The sequence below is a fragment of the Dysidea avara genome, chromosome 3 (assembly GCF_963678975.1).
Source record: "Dysidea avara chromosome 3, odDysAvar1.4, whole genome shotgun sequence".
Classification (NCBI taxonomy): domain Eukaryota; kingdom Metazoa; phylum Porifera; class Demospongiae; order Dictyoceratida; family Dysideidae; genus Dysidea; species Dysidea avara.
Window position 1 is genome coordinate 17,904,351 of NC_089274.1, and position 22,607 is coordinate 17,926,957.

General features: G+C 37.8%; 1 protein-coding gene across 3 annotated transcripts; it reads right to left on the reverse strand.

Annotated features, from left to right (window-relative positions):
- Positions 1-2,393: 2,393 nt before the first annotated feature.
- LOC136249858 (solute carrier organic anion transporter family member 4A1-like) lies at positions 2,394-20,337 on the reverse strand. 3 transcript variants are annotated; one of them, XR_010698360.1, is made up of 7 exons: positions 20,051-20,337; positions 9,114-10,067; positions 8,884-9,037; positions 6,338-6,491; positions 5,882-6,048; positions 5,760-5,825; positions 2,854-2,917 (listed from the first exon to the last, which is right to left on the reverse strand). XR_010698360.1 is itself a non-coding variant. In XM_066041983.1 (6 exons), exons 1-6 carry the CDS (start codon positions 20,223-20,225, stop codon positions 2,584-2,586), a joined length of 1,938 nt encoding a protein of 645 aa, XP_065898055.1. In that variant the 5' UTR covers positions 20,226-20,336; the 3' UTR covers positions 2,394-2,583. The 3 variants fall into 3 exon arrangements, 2 of the variants coding, with proteins under 2 accessions (XP_065898055.1, XP_065898056.1); XM_066041983.1 differs by lacking the exon at positions 5,760-5,825 and having other exon boundaries at positions 2,394-2,917; positions 20,051-20,336; XM_066041984.1 differs by lacking the exons at positions 5,760-5,825; positions 20,051-20,337 and adding an exon at positions 16,852-17,021 and having other exon boundaries at positions 2,394-2,917.
- Between the last annotated feature and the right edge of the window lie 2,270 nt (positions 20,338-22,607).

Sequence of the window (22,607 nt, forward strand, 5' to 3'; positions counted from 1 at the left end):
GGGGACCGGAAGCACGCAGAAGCCAAGGGCCTTATCCACAATGACGTCACGAGCAACAAGATGGCCGCGTTATTTGGGGTACTAATGTACAGGCGCCTATGGAGAAATTGTTTTGATCCATCATATTTCATTCGTGAAGCGAGATACCGAGGAGTAACCAACAGGTATGGATATAAAGTAACAAAAACTATTGCAAACAAGCGTTATCTCGAAAATTTTCCGGCATGCGATACAAATCATTTGTTGTCCTGTCTTGTAACCGTACCTGTTGCTTAGAGCTCGATATCTTCTTCCCTGGCTGAAATATGATCCATCAAAAGAATTTCTCCATAGGCGCCTGTACATTAGTACCCCAAATAACGCGGCCATCTTGTACTCGTGACGTCATTGTGGATAAAGCCCATAGTCCTGTACTGAACAGTGTAACTATCTGCTATAAGTGGGATCAAAGTCAAATCAGTCGAGCCATGATCAAGGGTCAAGAAGTCCTAGAAAGTTTGATCAAGCTAGAAAATAGTCAAGCGGCAATCAAGGCCCATTTTCAGGAATCAAGCCTTTAACCATCTTGTAGTAGGTTTTAATCAATACACTATATAGCTACCTACATGCATATGTATGCCATTCATGATCAGTAGCAGATTTTTGATTCTAAAAGGGAGTTTCTGAAACTCCCGGCTTTGGAGATTAATATAATCATGACTAGACCTATATGCATAATGGGTTACATCTGTAATATGGCCTCCAGTGATGCACGCAACATTAGTCTCTGAGGTGCACGAGTCTGCTGAAATAAGAGCTGCATGTTTGTATCACTACATACTATTGGCACATTTCTGCATGGTAATTTCAACCTGCTCATTGATGTATCTGCTTTTTGATCGGCATGATGTGCCCTACTAGCATGTGATACTCACATGGCTATCTGCAACAACACATAAATTAATTGTAGCTATATAGCAAGGAAAATCACCAGCCGAAGTAAAATTTCTGATTCCTATATACATTTAGCTAGGTAGCTAGTCTCGCATGGCCAGATTGCTTTTTTCTCTTTGTCATTGGGTACATGGCCAATGACAAAGAAGTTTGGCAATGTGAGACTATAAAGTAATATATGTAACATAATGATCACAAGCGGTGATCCCCTTGAGGACTTTTCATGCTACAACACTATAAGCTAAGTAATTAGACAGGTTGTCTGCGTGCAGATTACACTATGCCCTTATGGTTAATGATGATATTCATGCTACTGATAATCAGATGGTAATGGTTGTTAATTAGCTGTTTTTATGGGCTGTTGGATATTCATCTTCACTCCCAATAGAGGTAGCCATGTATTTTGATAATTTATTTACGGTGACCACAAACCAGGCCTATAGTCCACTTGCTTGATTAGCAGCTTTGACTACAAGTTACTTTTAGTGGGGATTAAACTTGTGGAGCCCTACAATTGGTTGTTGGTAAAATAGGACGCGCAGATATCGGTTTAGCCAAAAAGGTATGAATTGGTACAACTCTCTCTAATATGTTATTCCAGAGTTGTACAGTAGCTAGCTCTTTTGAGTATTTATAAAAGGTTGTAGTTTTGAGCTAGTTGCTAGTCAGCAGTTGTCAGAGATTTTTATGCTTATGACAATATAATTGCATAACAAATTAAACTGTCCCCTGATTACTAATAAGCAAAGTTGCCAATGTTTTCCTGTAGCATATCCCTACATACAGAAGAATGATGCATGAAGCCAGCCTGGATTCCTACCTGAAATGTAGGGAATCCCTATTTAATATTTAAATGAGTACTTTTAAGTAGATCCTACAACAATGATAACATTGCTATTCAATGCTGGAAACAGTCATTTGTCCAGGTAGTGGATTTGAAAATGCCTTGCTTGGCTACCACCATGACAGATCTAGAAATTATGCTACTGCATGCAGCTTCTACTTTGAGAATAGAGATCTCAAATGGGGATCACATGAACTTGTGAGGTGCCACCTGTAGTGGAATTGCTGGCTACTGAGAGGGTCAGGTAGCTATGCATGCATCATTTTGGATATTATCCGTAGCACTTTCCATCTAAATAGATAAGTACAAACTGTATAATGTGGAACCTCCAGATAGCTAGGCACTGCACGAGGTACCTCAGTTCAAATGCACCCTGAGCCTCTTGGGGTCACAAAAAGGATTCTCATATGCAAAAAAAAGTTATACAAAAATACTTTACACAAAGAGATACTAGCCAAAATTTCCAAACATTTACTGTGTGGCCTACTGCCTTTAGCTATTGGCTTTCAACTAAACCACAATATGTATTAAAGAACATTGCTAAATATTAACTATCAGTGCTGCAAAAGATCAAAATGCTGCAAAATAAAGTTGTTTGCTGTAAATCGTATGAAAATATTGTAAGCAAAAATTTTTATCATGGAAATTCTTTTTTTGCACAAAAACAAAGTGAATTACAATAGCTAACACTGTGCACACTTTTTTTGCTGTGATTCATATGATAAGTACAGGTGTTCAAAAATATAATAAATATAAATGCACCATTCATTTCAAAGAGATTATGTCACATCTGCATCCATCGTAACTTAATAATATACATCTTCCAGCTGTCGTTGTTCATCCAATTGTTCTCTTTCAATGCCACGATTGCATAGCGTTTTGTTGAAAAATCCCCAGGCAAGAAATCCAAATAATACAGACAGTGCTCTAATAGCTGCGCTTACAAGAAACAACCGCAGACTAAGGTCCTCATTGTTTAGAATATAACAGTTTCCTCGGTCTCCACACTCCTCTTGCCAAAACGCACAGGATGAATCAAATATAGCACCCACTATAATAGGACCAGGTATATTTCCTAGAACTCTCACAATCACTGACTGCATTCCCAATGCTAGACTCCTTTGTTCATCTGCAATACATCTGTGCAATGTGAGATATCATTGATCAAGTGAAATTCAATAACACTATATTACATCAGTCTCAACATGTAAGTTAACAGCTATGTCACAAAAGGATTGGAATATCTTAGTTATTGACATGAGTTGAGATGAAGACAAGGATGAGTGTCAAAAACTATGATTGCTATAATATGGCTTGGCTTCATAGTTTGCATAAACATATCATTTTATTGTTGCATGTTTGTAGAGGAAAGATGTGCATTTGGTGCTTTTGTTCCATCAGTTAATTTTCTTTCTGTTTGCAAATAAACGCTTCTTTTTGACAAAGGTGTCAACTAAACACCTGATTATATGGTAGTTATTGATCAGACAATAACTACACTATACCATATTATGTATAAATTTTCAAGGTACATAAGTTACATGGATCAACAAATGTTACCCAGTCTGGGAAAACCAGTCTCATCGCCTATTTAAAAGTATCAAGAAATGTCAGTTTTAAGTATTTAGTATGTTGTAGCTTGCCAATAGTTGAAGCTATGTGTGCCAAATTTTCATAGACTTTACACCAATTCCTTACCTTCCAGAGCATCCAACAGCTAGTAGCCAACAGTTAAGTTTCCCGCCATTATTAGGCGAGCTCCAAAAGGGGAGGGAGATAACCTGAATGGCCCATAACTTGGCCTAATTTATCCCTATGCCTTCCTTTTCGATTTTTTAAACAGCCTCTTTCCCTCCTTCCGGGCCCCCGCCTCTCAAAACTGGCTTTAATAAAAGGAAATTCACAGCACAGGTCTTTATTCAACATCATGGAGCTGTACAGCCACATACAGCCATGACCAGAGCTCCATTAAGGCACGTATGGATTGCCACTGGGCTTGGGAAAAGCAGCCAGCAAGGGTAGACCACTCAAGTCTAGCTGATTTTGATTGTGAGTTTATTTATGTAGCTTTGTGTTCTTGGCGAAAAATCAAATCTGCTGTCATAGGCAATAAGACTGGGTTTCCCAGATCCAGTCACAAATTTCAATATTTTAATTTTGAGGATCACTCGTTTTTCACTGATGTTACCTATTTTTTCAAGGATGAAAATTTCGTGGACAGCCAAGCAGCTGTGAAATCTGTGAAAATTACATCCCTCAAAAATATGTACGTATACAATAGTTCTTTGAAACATGGCTTCAGTGGGCTTTAACTATAAGCACATAACACTGCATAAAATAACCATTACCTATAGCAAGTTTTCTGTAGTACCTGGCAGTGCTACAAGACATCTTGTAAATGATTCATGGGAATATAGTTGGATGTTGACCTACTGCCATTTCTAGGGTAAGTATAATTCTAGGAAAACAGGAACAGAAACAACCTACTGAAAATGCACAATAAAGGTTCTTCATTATGGCAATAATTTTACAGGTTGCATTTTACAGCACAGTGCTTCTTTGCAGCGTTGTATCCTTTTGCTAAGATTGAAACATTCTAATAGAGCAGTCACCTATCTAGTAGAACAGTTAAGGATAACTATAGATCTGCATTGAAAGCCTGTGATGGACCATATAGACTAGCTAAGTCATCAAAATTAGTTTCTATCCCATAAAGGTAAGCTGCTTCTTTGAAATCATGAATAGTGACCTGCTGATTATACTGGCATAACAATGAACATAATAGGTGCCTGAAAGCATTGAGCATAATGCTAGCACAATAAGCAAAACACTTGTGTAATACTATAAATTCTTGCTTATCAAATGCATATCACAGAAAAAAATTTGATATACTCTAATAGAACAATCAGTAACTCTAACAGGTAGCTGACCGTTCTATAAGAGTATATCAATCTTGTCTGTGACATGCATTTTGACAAGCAAGGATTTAGTCTGTGCTCTATTTCCCCATAAAGTGCAAATTTATCAGAAAAACATGGGAACTGAAGTATAAATGTTAAGCATAATAGGCAAAATAATGAGTATAATTGGCGGGTCCCTAGCCATAAACATTTAAAAGATTCAACCATTAAACATGAAGAAGTTTAAAGTATTCTAATTAACTGACAGTGCCTGTATATATATATATATATATATAGATGTGGGAAATCTAACTGCAACCTCGAGATAAAAGTCACATGATGGGGCTGAGTGTGAGGTGAAGAGACTAACTACAACAAAACAAATATAGGAACTCCTATTGGAGCTGTTTCGCATACTGATGCACACCTCCATCATTTGACTATCATATCTGGAAGTAGTATGCAGGTGCAATTTCCAAAACCTATAAGTTTAATAGTTGAATCTTTCAATATGTTTATGGTTTCAAGCTAGTGTACATACCATAGGCGGTGGAAAGGGGGAATTAGGGGGCTGAAGCCCCCCCTCAGAATGATATCACGCCGAAATTATCCTTCTGGGAGTGGGCTGAAAGCCGTGATAAAGATGGAGATACTCTAATAGAACAGTCACTCTAATAAAGCAGACAGTATTAGAGCAGTGTGTAGCGAGCTATGTAAGGATTTTTATGTAGTTTATCAGCTTTAAATGTGTAGCTGGTGAGGTGGGCAGCTATCATCAGCTGGCTGTGACCTTTTTTTTTTTTTGGTCTCACCTTACCAAACCAGAGACAATGTAGTGCCTCAGTTCATTTTGACCCCCCCCCCCTTCCATAAGTCAGGATCTTCCCTTGGTCAGCCTCCCCCCTCATATCAACTACTTCCTCCGCCACTGGTACATACTTAATCTATGTCTGCTATAGTCCATCAATTCACAGTGCTAACAAAATGTTCTTGACTGCTCTATTAAAGTGCTTCAAGTTTAGTGGAAGGCCGAAGAAACTTCGTGCTAAATTCAACCTGTATATTGTTCATGACATGATCACCTTCATCAGGCATTTTCCATTGGTCATTCTCATTCCCGCTTTCTGTTCCTGTCTCATTCTCGTTTTCTAAGAACACACATGACTACACCACCATTTTGGGCTGCGTGATTTCTACAACCTACCTTAAAACGATTATCAATCTGGGTATTAGTGTTATCATGTTAGTGACCAGAGCAAGTGAAATAACTACCAGAAATGGAGCAAGGGCTTTACAATTTTCATCACAAAATCCACGTCCAGCTCTTCCACTGGGAGAAGTACTACATGTACAATTCTCAAACCTTGGTTCCTATAACAACATTAAATTTCACCCTAGCACAATAAAAACACTATTATGCATACAATTATACATAATTACATATATATAATTTTAAAAATGTTATTTAGTGGGGACATTGGAATGGACTACCTTGGAGTTCAATGATGCCATTAAGTAAACAAAGTTTGTGTTATAGCACTTAGTGTACTATATACCCATAGACTGTATATCATAGCAGGAGTAGAATGGCTTTGGCTTTGATGTACGGATTTATGCTGCTGGGCTACAACAATAAAACTGCTGACATCAATATACTCACATCTCTATCACCATTCAAAAAGTATTTGTCACAACCAGCTCGGCAAGGAGAGAAATAGGTGATCCCATCAGAACACACTGGTTCAAATATAGTTGATTTACAGTCACAATGACTGTTGCAAGTAGCATTAAGAGTCTGATCATCAAATAGTGTGCTATTTGGCAAAGAAATGACACAAGTATCAAAACACTAGCACACAAAAAATGACGGTTAAGGTGACAGTTATACCTGACAATTTCCAGTTTTAATTCAGATATGAACACATTTGGAGAACTAAGTTAAAGTAAGAGTTCATAATATATGTATATATATATATATATACTGAGGAGAGTATTCTACTCTCATATACCCCTGTAGAAGGGGGTACCGTGAAGTTATGATGTAGCACTTCCGAGTTTGCCTGTTTTTCTTTGTATAATTAATGATGTCATTAGTTGAACATGGTATCGATTGAACATGTGCCTAACAACGTCGCTAGCAACCAAATTAACTCCAGCTCTAGTCGTTTCTCACCGAACTACAATCATTCCATCATGGGCTAAGATCACTTCGTAGGCATTTCTTGTTAGGCCATTCGTAAATACGGCTATCCTGAGCATCGTGAGTGTGGAATGGTGCTAACAATTCTTGCACTTACATTGTAGGCTGGCTCTTCCTCTATCTACATACTGATTTGTAAGCATGGCCATCAGATCTTGAACAATGGTACTATTGTAACAACATGTGAAAATACTTTCAGTGTCGGTTTATGCAAAGCTAAGGCAAAGTAAATTGTGGAATCTATTCTTTAGCAGCATAAACAGGGTGCAATGAATACAACTTCAGCCTACACCAGCCTGAAATTCCATGGCTATGGCCTGGGATTTTAAAGTTTTTAAGGAACCTAAAACCTGCTGTAACATTAACAACCAGTACAAAAATACTCTTTTCTCAACATGCATCCCTGCTACAAATATCACTCACTTAATACAGAGGTCTTTCTCACTAGTATAAAAGAAAAAACTGACTCAGTAAGTTGTACTAACACACTAGTGTACCATACTTAAACTGCAAATGACATATGCTGCCGAAGTTCTACACAAAGAGCCCAAATCCCATGAACAATAGTTTTAAACTACTTTACTTACTTTAGAGGATGTATTCTTTATAAAACAGTAACAAATTTCTTCTTATTACAAGGCCATGAGCCTTAGTAGTCTGGCGGTGCCCACCCCTTTGAGTAGGGTCTGGTATGTTTAGTATCACTGGAGGAATTTAATTTGAATGTAATGATGTAACAATAATGGCTTTAATGGAAGTGCCTCACCCAAAACTGTGGCAGAGATATTAAACTTTCTTTGCCTTTACACAGGCGAAAGTGTATTGGTCTACTTTTATAGAATACACATGTCTCCCTACCTAGGAAATCAGAGTGTAACCCGGGTTTTTCGAGTATCAAACAAGGCAAAAAGCTCTTCCTGAAATAACACTTTCTTCTCTTTGTTCTTTATTAGCAAACTCCTTTTGTTTCTTTCAGTACTGTTAGGGCATTTGATTCATTCTTTGACATAACGTCAACAAAAATGCGCTGATTAAACGTGGAGCGTTCTGATTGGTTGCACCAGTTTTTGGTAATCTGGTACAACTCCACTGTACTAAGCGTACCAGACCCTTACTCTATGCGAAGGGGCGGGTGTCACCAGACTAGAGCCTTAGCACTTGCAACAGCCATTTTAATTATGTCAACTTGATTAGTTGTTTCGTGGGACCAACCAACCCACCTTTTTCATTGATTGAAAATTAAAATAAATTTTCACCAGTCGAAAATGAAGCTAAAAAGCCTGAGCACAAGCCTCATATTTTTCTAATGTAAATTTTACCTGCACGTATTTTCTCAAAACCTAGATCAGCACACTATGGCTACAAATGAGTGAGCAAACGAGTTTCCATTACATCAGGACCACGTTCCTTATTTGTATTTAGTCCTGATTTATGTTAATAGTTTTATTTATATACCAACCTATACCGACCCTATATACTCTTGAAATTTCATCTGTGAAACAACTTATCAAGTTGAAGTGGCCTAATTACATGATGCAATTAATGAATTTTTGTGGTGTGACATATGGCTTTGTTTGCAATGTTTTCAAAACTACAACCTCCAGGTAGAGAGGTTGTCCATAGAACTGCATATTGGCTTCAGTTTTAACATATGGGTTGAGCAGTGTAATTGTTTAATTGCTTTGACAGTTGGAGGCATGGTGCAAAATTACAATTTCACTATTTTTCTTTAACATAGATGCCTTAATGCAAATCGACACCTTGTGCTGTCAGTAAAAAAAGAAATGGGACACAAAGAGCAAAGTAAATCCATGATGCATGCATTGTATGTACAGTGGTATGCTAAAAGGCATCCGTCAAGCTCAAGCATTGAAAAAATCAAGCTCATCGCTATGGTTGTCTGAAGCATATATTTTAGTCAGTCAGTCAATTATTCAGTAGAAAATTCAGTGTCAAAGTGGTAGATAGTTACATAATAACTACAATATATAGTACAAAGAGTTTACCTATTGGGATAAGGCACGGTTACACCAGCAACATCATATGTTGGACATCTTATGAGGAAGACAAGGTAAAACACTGATGATATGAAGTTAATCACACTGAAGTAAAATGTCAACCTCTTCATGGGAGGCTTTAGAAAAGACACCAACAACGAACCTGAAACACAAATAAGTGCTACAATTTCATACAAAATTAGTGAGCATTAAAACTATGTGAACTCTATATGACCAACCTAATATGATTCCTGCTCCAGCAGTACTGATTGCAATCGATCCACTTATTAATCCACTAGTGGAAGCCGTAAAACCAAATTGTGACTGGATATACTTGGGTATAAATGCTACTAGTCCTGCCACTACAAATATTTGCCCTGCAAATGCCAATACCAGGAACAAAAATGGTAAGCGAGCCATTATATCAAGAAATTGTTTTGGGAGATCTTTCGACTTTGGCCACTTATTTAAGTCCTCCTTTGTAACTTGTTTATTACGTTTGATAGACATCTGTTTAATTCTTTCTTGTTGTATGGAATAAGTGTCTAGGTAAGTTTCAGGAAACATGAAAAAAGGAACTGATAGTATTAGAGAAAGTATTCCAAACAACACAAAGCCCATCCACCATGCTCCTACCCATCCGGTATCTGTCTGTTCAAGAGTAGTTTCTGTCCAAGGATCAACATATATAGTGAGAAATGCACCACCCAATCCAAAGCCTACAGCAGGCCCAACAACTGCAAGAACAAATACAATACCAATCCAGATGGGAGCACGATTAGGATGAACAATATCATCTATGTATGATATCCCGACTGTAAAAAGTGGTGAAGCTCCAAGTCCCAACAAAATCATCGCAATGATGAACAAAAAGTAAACATTGTTTGAATTATCATCACATTCTGGAGAGAAGTCTGAAGGATCACTGCATTCTTCCAAACTTAAATTTGCATCTTTTCCAATTTTGTAATCTTCAGTGACAAATTGAGGAATTGCAAACACTAGTGCCCCAATTCCTTGTATGAAACAACCAACTCCCAGCAATTTGGGTTTATATCGTTTTCCACCAAAATAGCTGACAAAAAGTACAACCAAGACAGTAACAATATCAAAAGTGCTTGGTAACATTCCAAGTTGAGTACTGGAGAACTTGTATTGCATCTCCAATGATGACAATGAGATAGGTATTAAACCTATTAGTGATAATATCAATATAAATAGCAAAGAGGAGCTTAATACGTAACTTACTGTTGTAATGTAAATACAATAAACTACATCCACCACTATTAAAAACCTGTACAGTCCAATTGTAATGAAGGCATATATATGTAACACTTTCACACCTCAGATCAAAGGAGCCACCTGGGCTACATTTCGTATGTAACCCAGCTAGTTGGGCTACATACAAAATGTAGCTGGGCTACAACTGGGCAGTGATTATATAGATGTTGAGGCCGAAATCAATTGTGGGGATCGATTAATACTCACGTGATTAGGATGCACGACTTGGATTTTGTCATGAAAACTGCTCAGACGGAGGAGGGTGTTTTGTTATCCTCGCCATCCTACAAGTTGAAAAACATTGAGATAGAGTGAAAAATGTTGAGATAGGGTGAGTAAGAGTGCTATAGCTTATTCACCGAGCATTTCCGCATGTTTTCGAATACGGACATGTCCCCATCACGAAGTTACCACTCTGCACAGAGTAACTACTTTACAAGCAAGCTTACCTATCTAGGCCTTTAGTGAACTTCATAATTTTTCTATAAATGATTCAATAGCACTGATTAAAACATTAAACTAGCATAACCAAAATTCTCCGTGGTATCTCTAGGATATGTCCGTTCATCGTAACTGAGAACAAACTAGCTGCTGACCCATAAAAAATTTAGGTATGCATATATAATACATCCAGTGGCTGCACTCGTATTGGCTTGGGTGATTGACTGCCCTGTGATATGTATGCTCTCTGCCCGTCAGGCATACATATCAGGCAAAGCCCTTATGCCCGTGTTACAACTATTACATATTATATAGGAAAATTATTTATCTGACAGCTATAACAATTTCAATATACCAACAGTCTACAATATTCTACTGAATAATTAGTTGGTTTGTATTTTACCGTAGAGTCTGGTTGCTAAGAGTACATAATATATATTAAGCACATACTATTTGTTAAGCATGTTGATAAGCACATGTGGATGAACATCACAAGGTGCAACTATACAAGAGAAGAAATGCTAGAGGTTTGTCAATGGCACAAGGCATGAAATTTCACATGGTACATGGTTAATAATGTACTTCACTACACTTCTGAAGTGAAACGGTCTCCTGCAGTATGCTCCACATGAAGGACATGCACAGAAACTGGACTCCAAATATTGGTACACATGGTGACTACAAATCACACCACCCTAAGACAGTAAATCCACAATTTTTTTATTAGGCTCATGCGCAACAAATATAATTGTTTTGCAAACTTTTAATAAGCATATGTGCCTAACAACCAGACTCTACAGTATATTATGAAAACTTTCCTAAAAATGACTTTGCTATCATACAGCACAGTAGGGATCATAAAGGTTCAGGCTTTCCTGCCCGGAAATGTATACGACCCTAAAGTCACCCTCATTTTTCCTTCACTATAACTTGGCATACTGGTCGGGCATAATCAAATTCAAAGATGCCTCCATAGTGACCCCAAACACTTTAACAAGTTGAATAATTACTTATTCAACTAATTATTAATTTAATTGAATTTTCTACCAACTAACTAAATGACGCCTTCAGCCAAGAAACTATTTGATGTCACTTAGGCCTAAGTTGTACCTTTTCACCTACAGCAGCAGCTATAATGGATGCGTCATGGAGTCTCCCAATTTTATTCTCCAACACCACGTACATAGGTGTTGATTCACAGGTAGTGCATAATAGCTCCCTTGTGTTGACCTAACAGAAATTGTCCATGTAGCATAATACAAATGTGACTGTTCTATTAGGGTGAAAGCTTTGAGCATCTCAATCTTTGCGGGGCATGGTCGCAGTTCCTAGTTTTCTGGTAGCTAGAACATTTTTGTAGTGAACCAATCAAGTACAAAATTAAGGGTTGCCATATTATAGAAAAGCCAACCATTATTAGTGCAGAACATTCAAACAATATTGTGGTATCTATGTTGATATGGAAAATTAATGCCTCAGTAAGGCTACCTGCATGAAGATGATGATTGGATCAGAGATAAAAAGGTAAAGGCAAGGTGCAGAAGGCTTTAAAACCTCATAAAGGCGTGTGCCACATGTATGAGCTTGCTGTTGTAGCATGAAATGGTGGTTGTATGCTGTGGTGTTTACCCTCCAGCTTTGTGACTGTGGTCAGGCATGGCAGACTAAAACTCAAGTCTTGGCAATTTTTGAAAAATTTAATAGTTGAGTTTCTGTAACATTTTCAAATGTTTTAATCCTATAGTGTTGGAAGACCCATCCGTAAAGTGCTTTTCATCACATATGATATATTTCTGGAATGATTATAATAGCAGTGGTTTGGCAGGTGCCCATTATCTTGCAAGGTTCCCTAGTATATATTACCATCATACTATATGATAAAAACATACCAGTAAAATAGTTACTGAAAATATGTAAAAGGAAATATATATATGTTAGCTAGTTATAGCAGCTAAATGACAGAAATTCCATGCGTGCCATACTTCTATCTCACAGGGCCGAGGAGTGATATGAAGTAGAAAAAATAAACTGCTGAACACTGACTGGATAACAGGTTTGCTGAGGTATTTATTTACTCAGAACATGCCTTACAATTTATACAGATTCTCAGTAGTCTAATTCCGTAACAAATTACAACTCTTGTTTTAATTTTTTAGTGATTGACTATGGTTTGTCCATTTCCTGCTCAACACAGCCATCTTACTGGTCAGGCCACATTCAGCAACAAGCAAGGATTACTCCTGATGCAGATAATTTCCTGCCAGAGATGAACAGGATGCTATCTTTTCTTTATTACATTGGATTAACACTATGCACAGCTCATTTTTAGGTCTTGCAATACCAATACCACAGCAGCAACTACTACAACAAACTTTTCTTTTCTGCAGTCAAAACACACCCCTACCCTCCCCTCACCTCCGTGTCCAACCCTTTCCCTATTGCTTTTATAGTGGCATATAATTAGTTAATGTACTTGAACATTTTTTCCTTGTATCAAACACAGTATGGTAGTATCGTTTTAGTAGGGATCGTCCCAAAAATTTCACGTGCCACCCAAAATTCCACCTTTGAAAATCATCCTAGAGACATCTTACGTGACAAAAATCACCTTTACAGAATAGTACTAGTCCATACAATATATAATACAGCATTAAATACAACAAACACTTACAAGTGGCCGGATATAAATTTTTTTTTTTTAAATTGCAAAAACCTCAAATTTTAGTCTCACTGCCTGACCACAGTCGCAAGGCTAGAGGCCAAACAAAGCAACGTACAGCCACCATTTTACGCCACAATAACAAGCTCACCAGAGGGATGTGCCTTTTGGGGTTCCAACAAATGTAGGCCCTCTGTGCCTTGTCTTTTATCTTCAATCAGGCTGCTTGTTTTCTTCATCCAACAAAACCATATCGAGGCGTCTATTTTCTGTATCAACACTCTTTTTCAGCAGCATATTTAGACACCACAGAATTATTTCAGAGCTAGATTTCAGAAGCACTTCAGTCCTGGTGCTACTATAAGAGGTATACTAGTTAGATATTTGGAACTCCACGATTGAGATCCCGTTTGCAATAGATTAGCAACCACACCCATCAAATAAAGATCTAGGTGGACTAATAGCGATAGAACATGGTGACCACACCTCTTAACAACCTAGTTATTTACTTAACAGTAAACAAGATGACCTCACCCCTTATTGGTCTAGCTAGCTGCACACCCCTTGGCTGACTCGAAATACTCTAATACAACAGTCATGTTTGATATTCTAATAGAGCAGTCACAAGTTACACTGTAACTAGCTGTGCTACAATAAAAAAACACCAACTAAACAAACTAGCATTTAAAAAAATTGTTAATTTAAAAATGAAATAGGGATCTATGCAATAAAAAGTAGTGAAACAAGAGATGAATGATGGTATTACAGCATAGCTTGGTGGGAAAGTCCCTTGTTTGGCATATTGCATAGATCCCTACTTCATTTCAAAATTATCATTTAAAAAAATACTAGTGTATCTTACTATCCACAATTTGCTACTTTTCCTGGTAATAATGTGATATTTTGTTTACACCGACAATTGTTTTCACTAATGTTTTAAAACTCTGATAGTAGAGCAATGTATTAAAAAAAATTTTTTATGCCAATGCTGATTTTAGCGATTCGCCAAATCTTTTACATCACCAATGTTGTGCACTATACAGTAAGCATTACAAACTCTGTGTTTCAAAAAGGTCTCAAAAGAATGCCTAGTGCAGTCACAATTTCTAAAGCACCCCACAAGCAACAAGATAAGCAATGAGGTGAAGAACATCTGATGGTCATTTCAAACTTAAATCTCTGAAATATGAAATCTTAAAAGGGAGCACAGGTCACAGCATTGAGGTACTGACTGACATAGTATTTACTAGAGCTGGGCGATATACCGGTATTATTAGTAATCTGTGATATTTAAGTCATACTGGTTTTGATACCGCCTGTTTTTATTAATACCGCCATACCATCTGGGCACTATGGCCTCCCTGTGGGGGAGTGTATAAACAGTGGAATGGACTACTGGAATGGTGGAATACTGGAATGGAATTTTTTAAAGGTCAATATCAGTTTTTACATCCAAATAAGTATAACCCCTCCCATTAAGTAAGCAAATAAATAGGATTCCACTTGAAGTCAGCTCTTTTAGCATAATTCACCTCACCATAGACAAAGTTTACCAATGTAATGTACTGCAAGTCAGTTATGAACATGCACAATAGCAGTTTATTGGGACTCCTGACTTAACCCTTGTTCCCAAATGATAAAGAAGTTAGCTAGCTAGCTGATTACATGTATGCATTGTAAAAGTACATTCACTGTATAATGAAGTATTCATTTATTTATTATCAACTTTACCAGTTGGGCACTGGAGGGTGAACACAGAAGGCAGAGCCTGTACGAGGTGTTTACCATTAACCTAGGAGCCTAAGCAAAAATCTTTGGGTAAAGTGAAATTGGACTATCTTGTAAGCATTTACAATGAGCCTTTTCCACAATTATATCAGAAAACAAAACTTAAGCCAAATTCGTTGTGGCAGTGCCACATTGCACACTGAACTGAACCTTCATTGAGACAGTTAGTTTCAGACAAGTATTAAAGTATTGAGTTATAAGTCATACAAGTGCTGTGGTGAGGAAAAGTATGTTAAATGAGCTGACTTCAATGGGAATCCTATTGTTTGCTTACTTAATGGGAGGAGTTGTACTTATTTGGATGTAAAAACTGATATTAAACTTTTAAAAAATTCCATTCCAGTATTCCACCATTCCAGTAGTCCATTCCACTGTTTATACACTCCCTCCCTGTGGGCTCCATATTTGTATATCGGATGGCTGTGGTATTCGGGATTAATAGTGCGAGCATTGTAAACAAGAAGGAGTAAAATAGTGCGAGGCGAAGCTGAGCACTATTTCCTTCCTGTTTACAATGCGAGAACTATTAATCCCGAATACCACAGCCATCTGTCCTATAGCAAAGTAATCCGACAACCATAGCAACTGTTACTAGGCAACAGAAATTCAAAAATAACCACTGCAAAAGACCAATCACACTTAGCAACCGTTGCCTGGCAACTGTTGCTATGGTCTCAAAATGAGTTTTGCCTTAGCAACGGTTACCTAGCAACCGTATTGTGTTATACCTTGGGGCATCTATCACTATGGTAACAATAGTTGTCAAGTCGGACATTTACTTCTAATAGAAACACACCACACTATTCTAGCCAATCAAATTAGTATTATAGATTTTTGTCAAGGGACCTTGACAAACAAGTGTAATACTAATTCTATTGGCTAATCGCTTGACGTATATCAATATAATACATCAAGCTGCTATTGAGAGTATTATACAGTAACACATTCAGTTGTTGGATTAAGAAGGTAACCAGACATGTGACAATGTTTGTAGGCAGGTGCTGATGTAGTCAGCTAACCAAACTATGTAAACAAGTTTGTTTGTGGTAAATGGCAGTTACTTTAATACTAATGGCTTTACCATCAATACTGTGATATTTAGTAATACCGTGATACTTTTGATGGAAGGTATACCGTTTGCTATTTTTCAATACTGCCCAACACTAGTATGTACCACACAATGCATGCAGCCATACACACACAGCATGTATGCATGCACACAAAAAATATTAAATACATATACACAGTATTGGGCGTAACGCGCTACTTTTGTAACGCTTTATGTAATATTATAGTAACGAAGTAATATGTAATAGTTGTATCATGTACCCGAGTGATTTGCCTGATATGTACACCCAAGCTCGAGGGCCGTTAGGCCCGAGAGCATGGGTGTACATATCAGGCAAATCACGAGGGCACGTGATACAACTGATATGTACCATGTAGGCTAATAGCCTACTGTGGCGGGCGACTAATCACCCAAGCCAATACGAGGCAACTCGCTGGATTTATTATATAGAGAGTCTTGTAAAATTCGATTATGGGTCAGCAGCAAGTAACGTTGCAGTTACGTTTGTTAACATAAACGGGAAAATCCTATGAATATCACGGAAACACTCAATTTTGCGATTTAACAAGTGTTTCAAAGTTGCTACATCGTTTAACCACTGTTTACAATGTTTTCTAAACATCCAGAGGGGTAAGCTTCACTGTAGAGTGGTTACCTCGTGATATACGAAAAGTGGGCGTGGTACGTAATCAAACACGCGGACACGCGATTGTAAATTAACCATGACACTAGTTCTCACCTTAAACTTCCTTTTGTCAACTCATAGGGTGGTAAGGGTGTCGAATCGCCTTCGTATGAGTGCTGCAGAATGCAAAATCGGGTTCATGGTTTTCATCACGTGAGTAATAATAAACTCCCACAATCGAATACTGCCAGGATTCTTATAAAAACAAACAACGTTACCTCATCAGATATATCAAGGCCATGGTACATTTAAATGTATCATGGCCAGCCATGGTTTATTTAAATGTACCATAGCCAGCCATGGTTTAACTTAAATGTACCATGGCCAGCCAGGGTTTATAAGATATGTACCCTGGAATTTGGCTTTGAAGTTAGGTGGTTTCATGGTACATAACGTGCTGTAATATATCTGTAATATAACGGCTACATTTCCAATGCTAGTAATATCTAACGGATAGTTACTTTACATAAGTAATGCATTATTAAAGTAGCGCATTACTACTCATTCGTACTATAATATTATTACCTAACGAAGTATCTTTATACATTGTGTAATATGTAATATAACATATTACTAGTTACTTTTAAACTGAAGTAATATATAGCAGTGGCAGTAATGAGTAATAAGTAATATATTGAGTAATAAGTAATATATTACTTTTTAAAAGTAGCGGCCCAACACTGCATATACACACTACACAATCTGTCTGTGAAAATTTCTGTTTCAGAAATAACTCACTATACAGTATCACTTTTGGTTTACTTTTATAATCTACAGATTCAATTAAAAAAACAATCCTTATAAACACATCAACAACTTAACACATTAGATTGTTAATAATCCTATAGAGCTGTATATTAAGCCAAGTACACAAAAAAATTGCAATTTTCAACTAAAATAGGGACCATAGCACATTGATAAAAAGTACTGAAACAAGTTGGAGTAGTGCATGATATTAAAACAATAAGAAGTATTATGTGCTCAAGATACCACAATGGAATGCACAGTAGGGTTATAATACTTCATATTGTTTTATTGTGATTTAATATCATGCACTACTCCAGCTTGTTTCAGTACTTTTTATTGATGTGCTATGGTCCTTATTCGAGTTAATTTTTTTGTGTACTTGTTTTTTTAAAAAACTTTTTGTCAAATAAAATTATTATGGCAGGTGAACCCACGCATACTGCATCAAAAAGAAAGAAATGGCACTGCTCCCCACAGCTATCAATTATCATCTGAAAAGTGAAGTATCCATTACGCTTCATTGTCAGCTATGTTCAACCTGTTACACAGCATTATGAATCAAGAACTGTTTGAAAAGCACCTCTGCAATCAAAGTAGCCACTGTGAAAAACACGGACAATTTCTGTTACGAAGGGAAGCCATCATGTCATGCACTACCGCCAAATCGACACCTTTTGCTGTAAGCAAAGATGAATGGGACACAAAGGAGGACACTGGTAAGTCCATGAAGTGCATTGCACGTACTGCGGTATGCCAAAAGGCACGTGTCCATCTGAAACGACATCGAACAGTGAAAAAAATCAAGCCCGTAGCCTTAGAGTTATGTTTGTCTGAAAGCATCAGTCAGTCAGTCACTAGAAAATTCCATGTAACATTTTTTTTTGTTGTTAAAAGTTCATAGCAACTTGTTAAAAGCATTTCTGAGTCTTGTTTGGGTTTAGTTTTATCTACTTCATCATCGTTATGGCCATGCCCAAACCTTTGTGCTCCCTACTATACAGTACTATCGTACTGTATGATAAATGAAAGTACAAGCCTAAAGTATGCTGTTTTGTACATTACACCCATACAAATTCTGGAAACAGCCAACAGTACAATGGGCTAATTAACAAGCCCAACTCACACAGGTCCCTAATCAGGAATTGAATGACATATTAATACCTTTCATATATGGTAGAATTGTTTGGTCAGTATACTAAAAGTGAGTGAAAGGTGTTTAGCCATATCAAAATGCTTGTCAGTTCTCCAGATCCGACATAGAAATAACACTGATTTACAGAGATTTTGTTTAATTTATTAGACTCCTCGACGATTTGAATGATGTGTTAAGTTTTATGTGTAGTAATGAAGAAACAACTCTTGCATTACTAAACTTACATGTTCAGTTGTGTAATTATACCACCTTAAAAACACATGTTTTCAGCATGTTTCACAACATATAATTATTATATGGTTGAATTCTTTTTCAGAGCGTAGAATATGAATTTGCTTGAGAGTTAATTGGTTGTAACTTTGCACAAAGGTAATAGAATTTTATGCTATCAGCGGTTAATAAATGTCTTTATTGGTAACATTATTAGTAAGTGTGGTTGACATTATGTAGAACAGCGCAGGGTTTTCTATTTTGTATGCATGGTGTGCTATAGAGATTATGGATCCTAATGACTATTAATCTGCATAGCTAGTGTAAAATACATGCATTTCACTTTCGACAAAGAATGACAGAGGCTTTTGATTGACCTGTTTGAGTATATAAAACTTCTTTTTATTCCATTTAGGCACTGGAGGATGTGCACAGAAGGCAGAGCCTGTACAAGGTGTTTACCACTAGCCTATAGGAGCCTAAGCAAAAATCTTTGAGTAAACGGGACAAATAGATAGAAGGGTTGAAAAAAGCAAACCCATTGTGACTTGATCTGTAGGCCACCTGGATTCCAGCCAAGCGCTACACTCGGTGCCAGAGGCCATGAAAAGCAGATATTAATTAACTTTTAGGTAGCTAAAAGTGAAAATTTAACCAATTCATCAGTTATGATAAGGCTACTCTTTCGTTTCTCTAGCCCAACCAACCCTTTATTTTTCTATACAAAATACTGATTTATGTTCATCACACGATCACCTTGCAAGTAGAGATAACGCCTCAAAAGGTGCGAATGCTACCTTGAAGATCCCGGCAGATCACAAAGTGAGGAACACCAAATACTGCTGGCTATACTGACATGTCAGTGCCACAGCCAATCATAATCTACTGTTTGTCAAACAGATTGATCCCGGCTGAGCCAGAGCTTGGTAGGAGAAACACAAGATTTAGTTTAAGTGGCCTAGTAGTGATTTGTCACAAATTCCATACAGCTATCTATTATATGCCACCTTTTAACATACGCATCCATGCATACACATTTCCTCGCACATTGTCAGCGCCGGGTAGTCAAGTATAATTTCAACCTAGACCGCGCTGGGGCAAGACTTAATATTTTCCTTGTTCTATAACATGCTGTATCCATACCTGATACAATAGCTCCTTCGCACACAGTGAAGGAGTTAAGGATTAGCAAGAACCAGTACGGCTTGGCAAAGAACTGCAACCATCTCGGTCGACAGCCGAAAAGGCTGCACTTGTGCGCGCTGGGTTTAATATCATCATCTTTTCCCGTCAGTTTATCATTGCCTGTCGCGTTCATGTTGTAGTCACTCACTACCACAAAACGGAACAGAGTGGAATCCTTTCACATTCACAGTTTCCCAGTTCCACACCACCCATTCTGGCGGGCGGCGCTATTATACTTTAGGACCTCAATACACAGCTTCTACCGTGTTTTTCAGGTTTCTGGCGAAAATCAAAGCATTAACGTGATCAAACACGTGATCCGTGCTTCGAACTAGCAAGGCTTACATATCTTGCAGCATACTAGCAATACTTGAACGTGTACAATGATCGGGAAAAGGTGCAAGTATTCACTTTAAATACCTTGCAAGTTCGAGATATTTGAATTACAGATCACGTGTTTGATCACGTTTATGCTTTGATTTTCGCAAGAAACCTGAAAAACACGGTAATAGTTCTCGCGCGACAACAAAAACAAGCGAAATCACGTGCATAGGATTTCGACTAATCAAATCGATTTATTTTTGAACTTCAAATTATAATTACCACACGTGACTTCCGCTTTAAATTTGTCGACGCGCAAGAACTATTAGAACCTGTGTAGTAGCAATCGAAAATGCAATCCCTTGAAATTTTAGAGTGCACCTCATTGATACATTCAAGGGCGTAGGCAGGGGGGTTCGACCATTGCAAATCGTATCTATTACATCACGTGATCAATTACACAAGTGATCAATTGCACACGTGATGCATGGTTGAAATGGCGCGAGTAGGACTGTTCAATGGTTGGTTGAGACATATTAGCTACAAGGCAGCAGCTGCTAAACTTGAGTGGTCGTGTTATAAATGTGTCAGGTTAGAACAAACTGTGAATTGTCACAGTGAGGTATATTTACCTGATGAATTGTTTGTTTGTTACATGTTACAGGCTCTGCCTTCTGTGCAAACCCTCCAGTGCCCAACTGGTAGACTTGATAAGAATAAGAATAGAGTTGTGGGCACGTGATGCATTGAACATATTGGAGTACAAGCCAAGTCTGAAGTTATTGACCATCAACAGGAGGACCGGCCGAAAATAATGCTTAGCTGGAAAGAAGTGCCAACTCGAAGGGACTCGAGTGTGGAGAGCTTCCGTGTGCTAGGAAATTGAAGTTGGCTGTCAGTATGCTGTCTGGAAGTGAAGATTAGTTAGTTTTACAGTAGGTTTATAGTTTCTATAAGCTGCGTAAACAACAGTGTGTAGGTTTTAGCTAGTTAGATGCACAAACAGCACCTTTTAATGTTACTACCTAAGGGCACATTTTGTGTATGCTTCATTCTCGTTCAAACATGGTCTAGGGGAAGCACCCAGACTTCCCCTTAAGGCATTCCACTTTTAACTCCGAACCCCCTTCAAAAAAATCCTGGCTACGCCCCTGGCATTCAGCCACCATTCCTGGATTTGCAGCCCTTAATATAAGGGAGAAGATGCAAGACTTGGTGGAGGCTGGTGGTGGTGACTTCAGCCTATATGTTAGTCTGGCGCCGCCCGCCCCTTCGCATAAAGTAAGGGTCTGGTGAAATACAGATACTAAATCATTTCTAGCGCCCAGATTCGGCGCTAGCCAATTAGTGCATGCCAATGACGTTCACACAGAAATCGCCTTGGCAACACAATGCTTTTGTTCGAATTGAAGTGTAATCATCTGACGTAACAAGCAATACGTACGCTGTCTAATTGAATTCCTTTTGAAATGATTAGGTATTTGTATTTCACCAGACCCTTACTTTTTTGCGAAGGGGCGGGCGGCGCCAGACTACCTATATGTGTCAGCCCCGAGGGGTCCTACACCACCCAAAAGTCACGTGTAAGATTCCAAATCTCACCATTTTTTTGCAAAGATTCTGGATTCCAAATTTGGAAATTTACGTAGCTAGCAACACAGATTAGGCCACTTCAACTTAATTTCATGTTTCTCGGGCCCGACCGACCCATTTAATTTCTTGGAACAATGTTTATGTTAACTTTTAAGATCACGTGAGTGGAAGGAAATGGCATCGATGGGAATTCCGTATCAGTAAAATGCGGAGTGAATTTGGTTATTGCAAGAAAAGACTTAGCTATTTTTACTTTTTGTTGTAAAATAACTTGGTGTATGAAGCTTACTTTTTGGGTGCTTATATAATACTGCTATAAAGTTCTTAGTTACCTGACTATTGACAATATACCATTGTCAGAGTCTACAGGAATTCTAACTGTCTACAGATCTAGAGTTCCTCTTTTGTCTTCAATTTACTCTCTGTACCAATATAATATAAACAAGTTTATTTGCATATAAACTTTTATTTCCATAAGTAGAAACTACGAGGACTTGTATGCCTCCGGTCTCCTGGATGAGTTCACCGATGTGATCACAAAGACACCATCTAAACTGAAATCTCGACAGTCATTCTCCAAGGATACTGAATATACCTTGGG

What these genes read in the sequence shown, in the direction of transcription:
- LOC136249858 (XM_066041983.1), bottom strand. Translation starts at nt 20,225, where the DNA reads ATGAACGCGACAGGCAATGATAAACTGACGGGAAAAGATGATGATATT. An exon ending in ACCGTGCCTTATCCCAATAG is followed by an intron (nt 6,492 to 8,883) that starts GTAAACTCTTTG and finishes TTTGCCAAATAG; the next exon opens with CACACTATTTGATGATCAGA. An exon ending in TTTTGAATGGTGATAGAGAT is followed by an intron (nt 6,049 to 6,337) that starts GTGAGTATATTG and finishes ATGTTGTTATAG; the next exon opens with GAACCAAGGTTTGAGAATTG.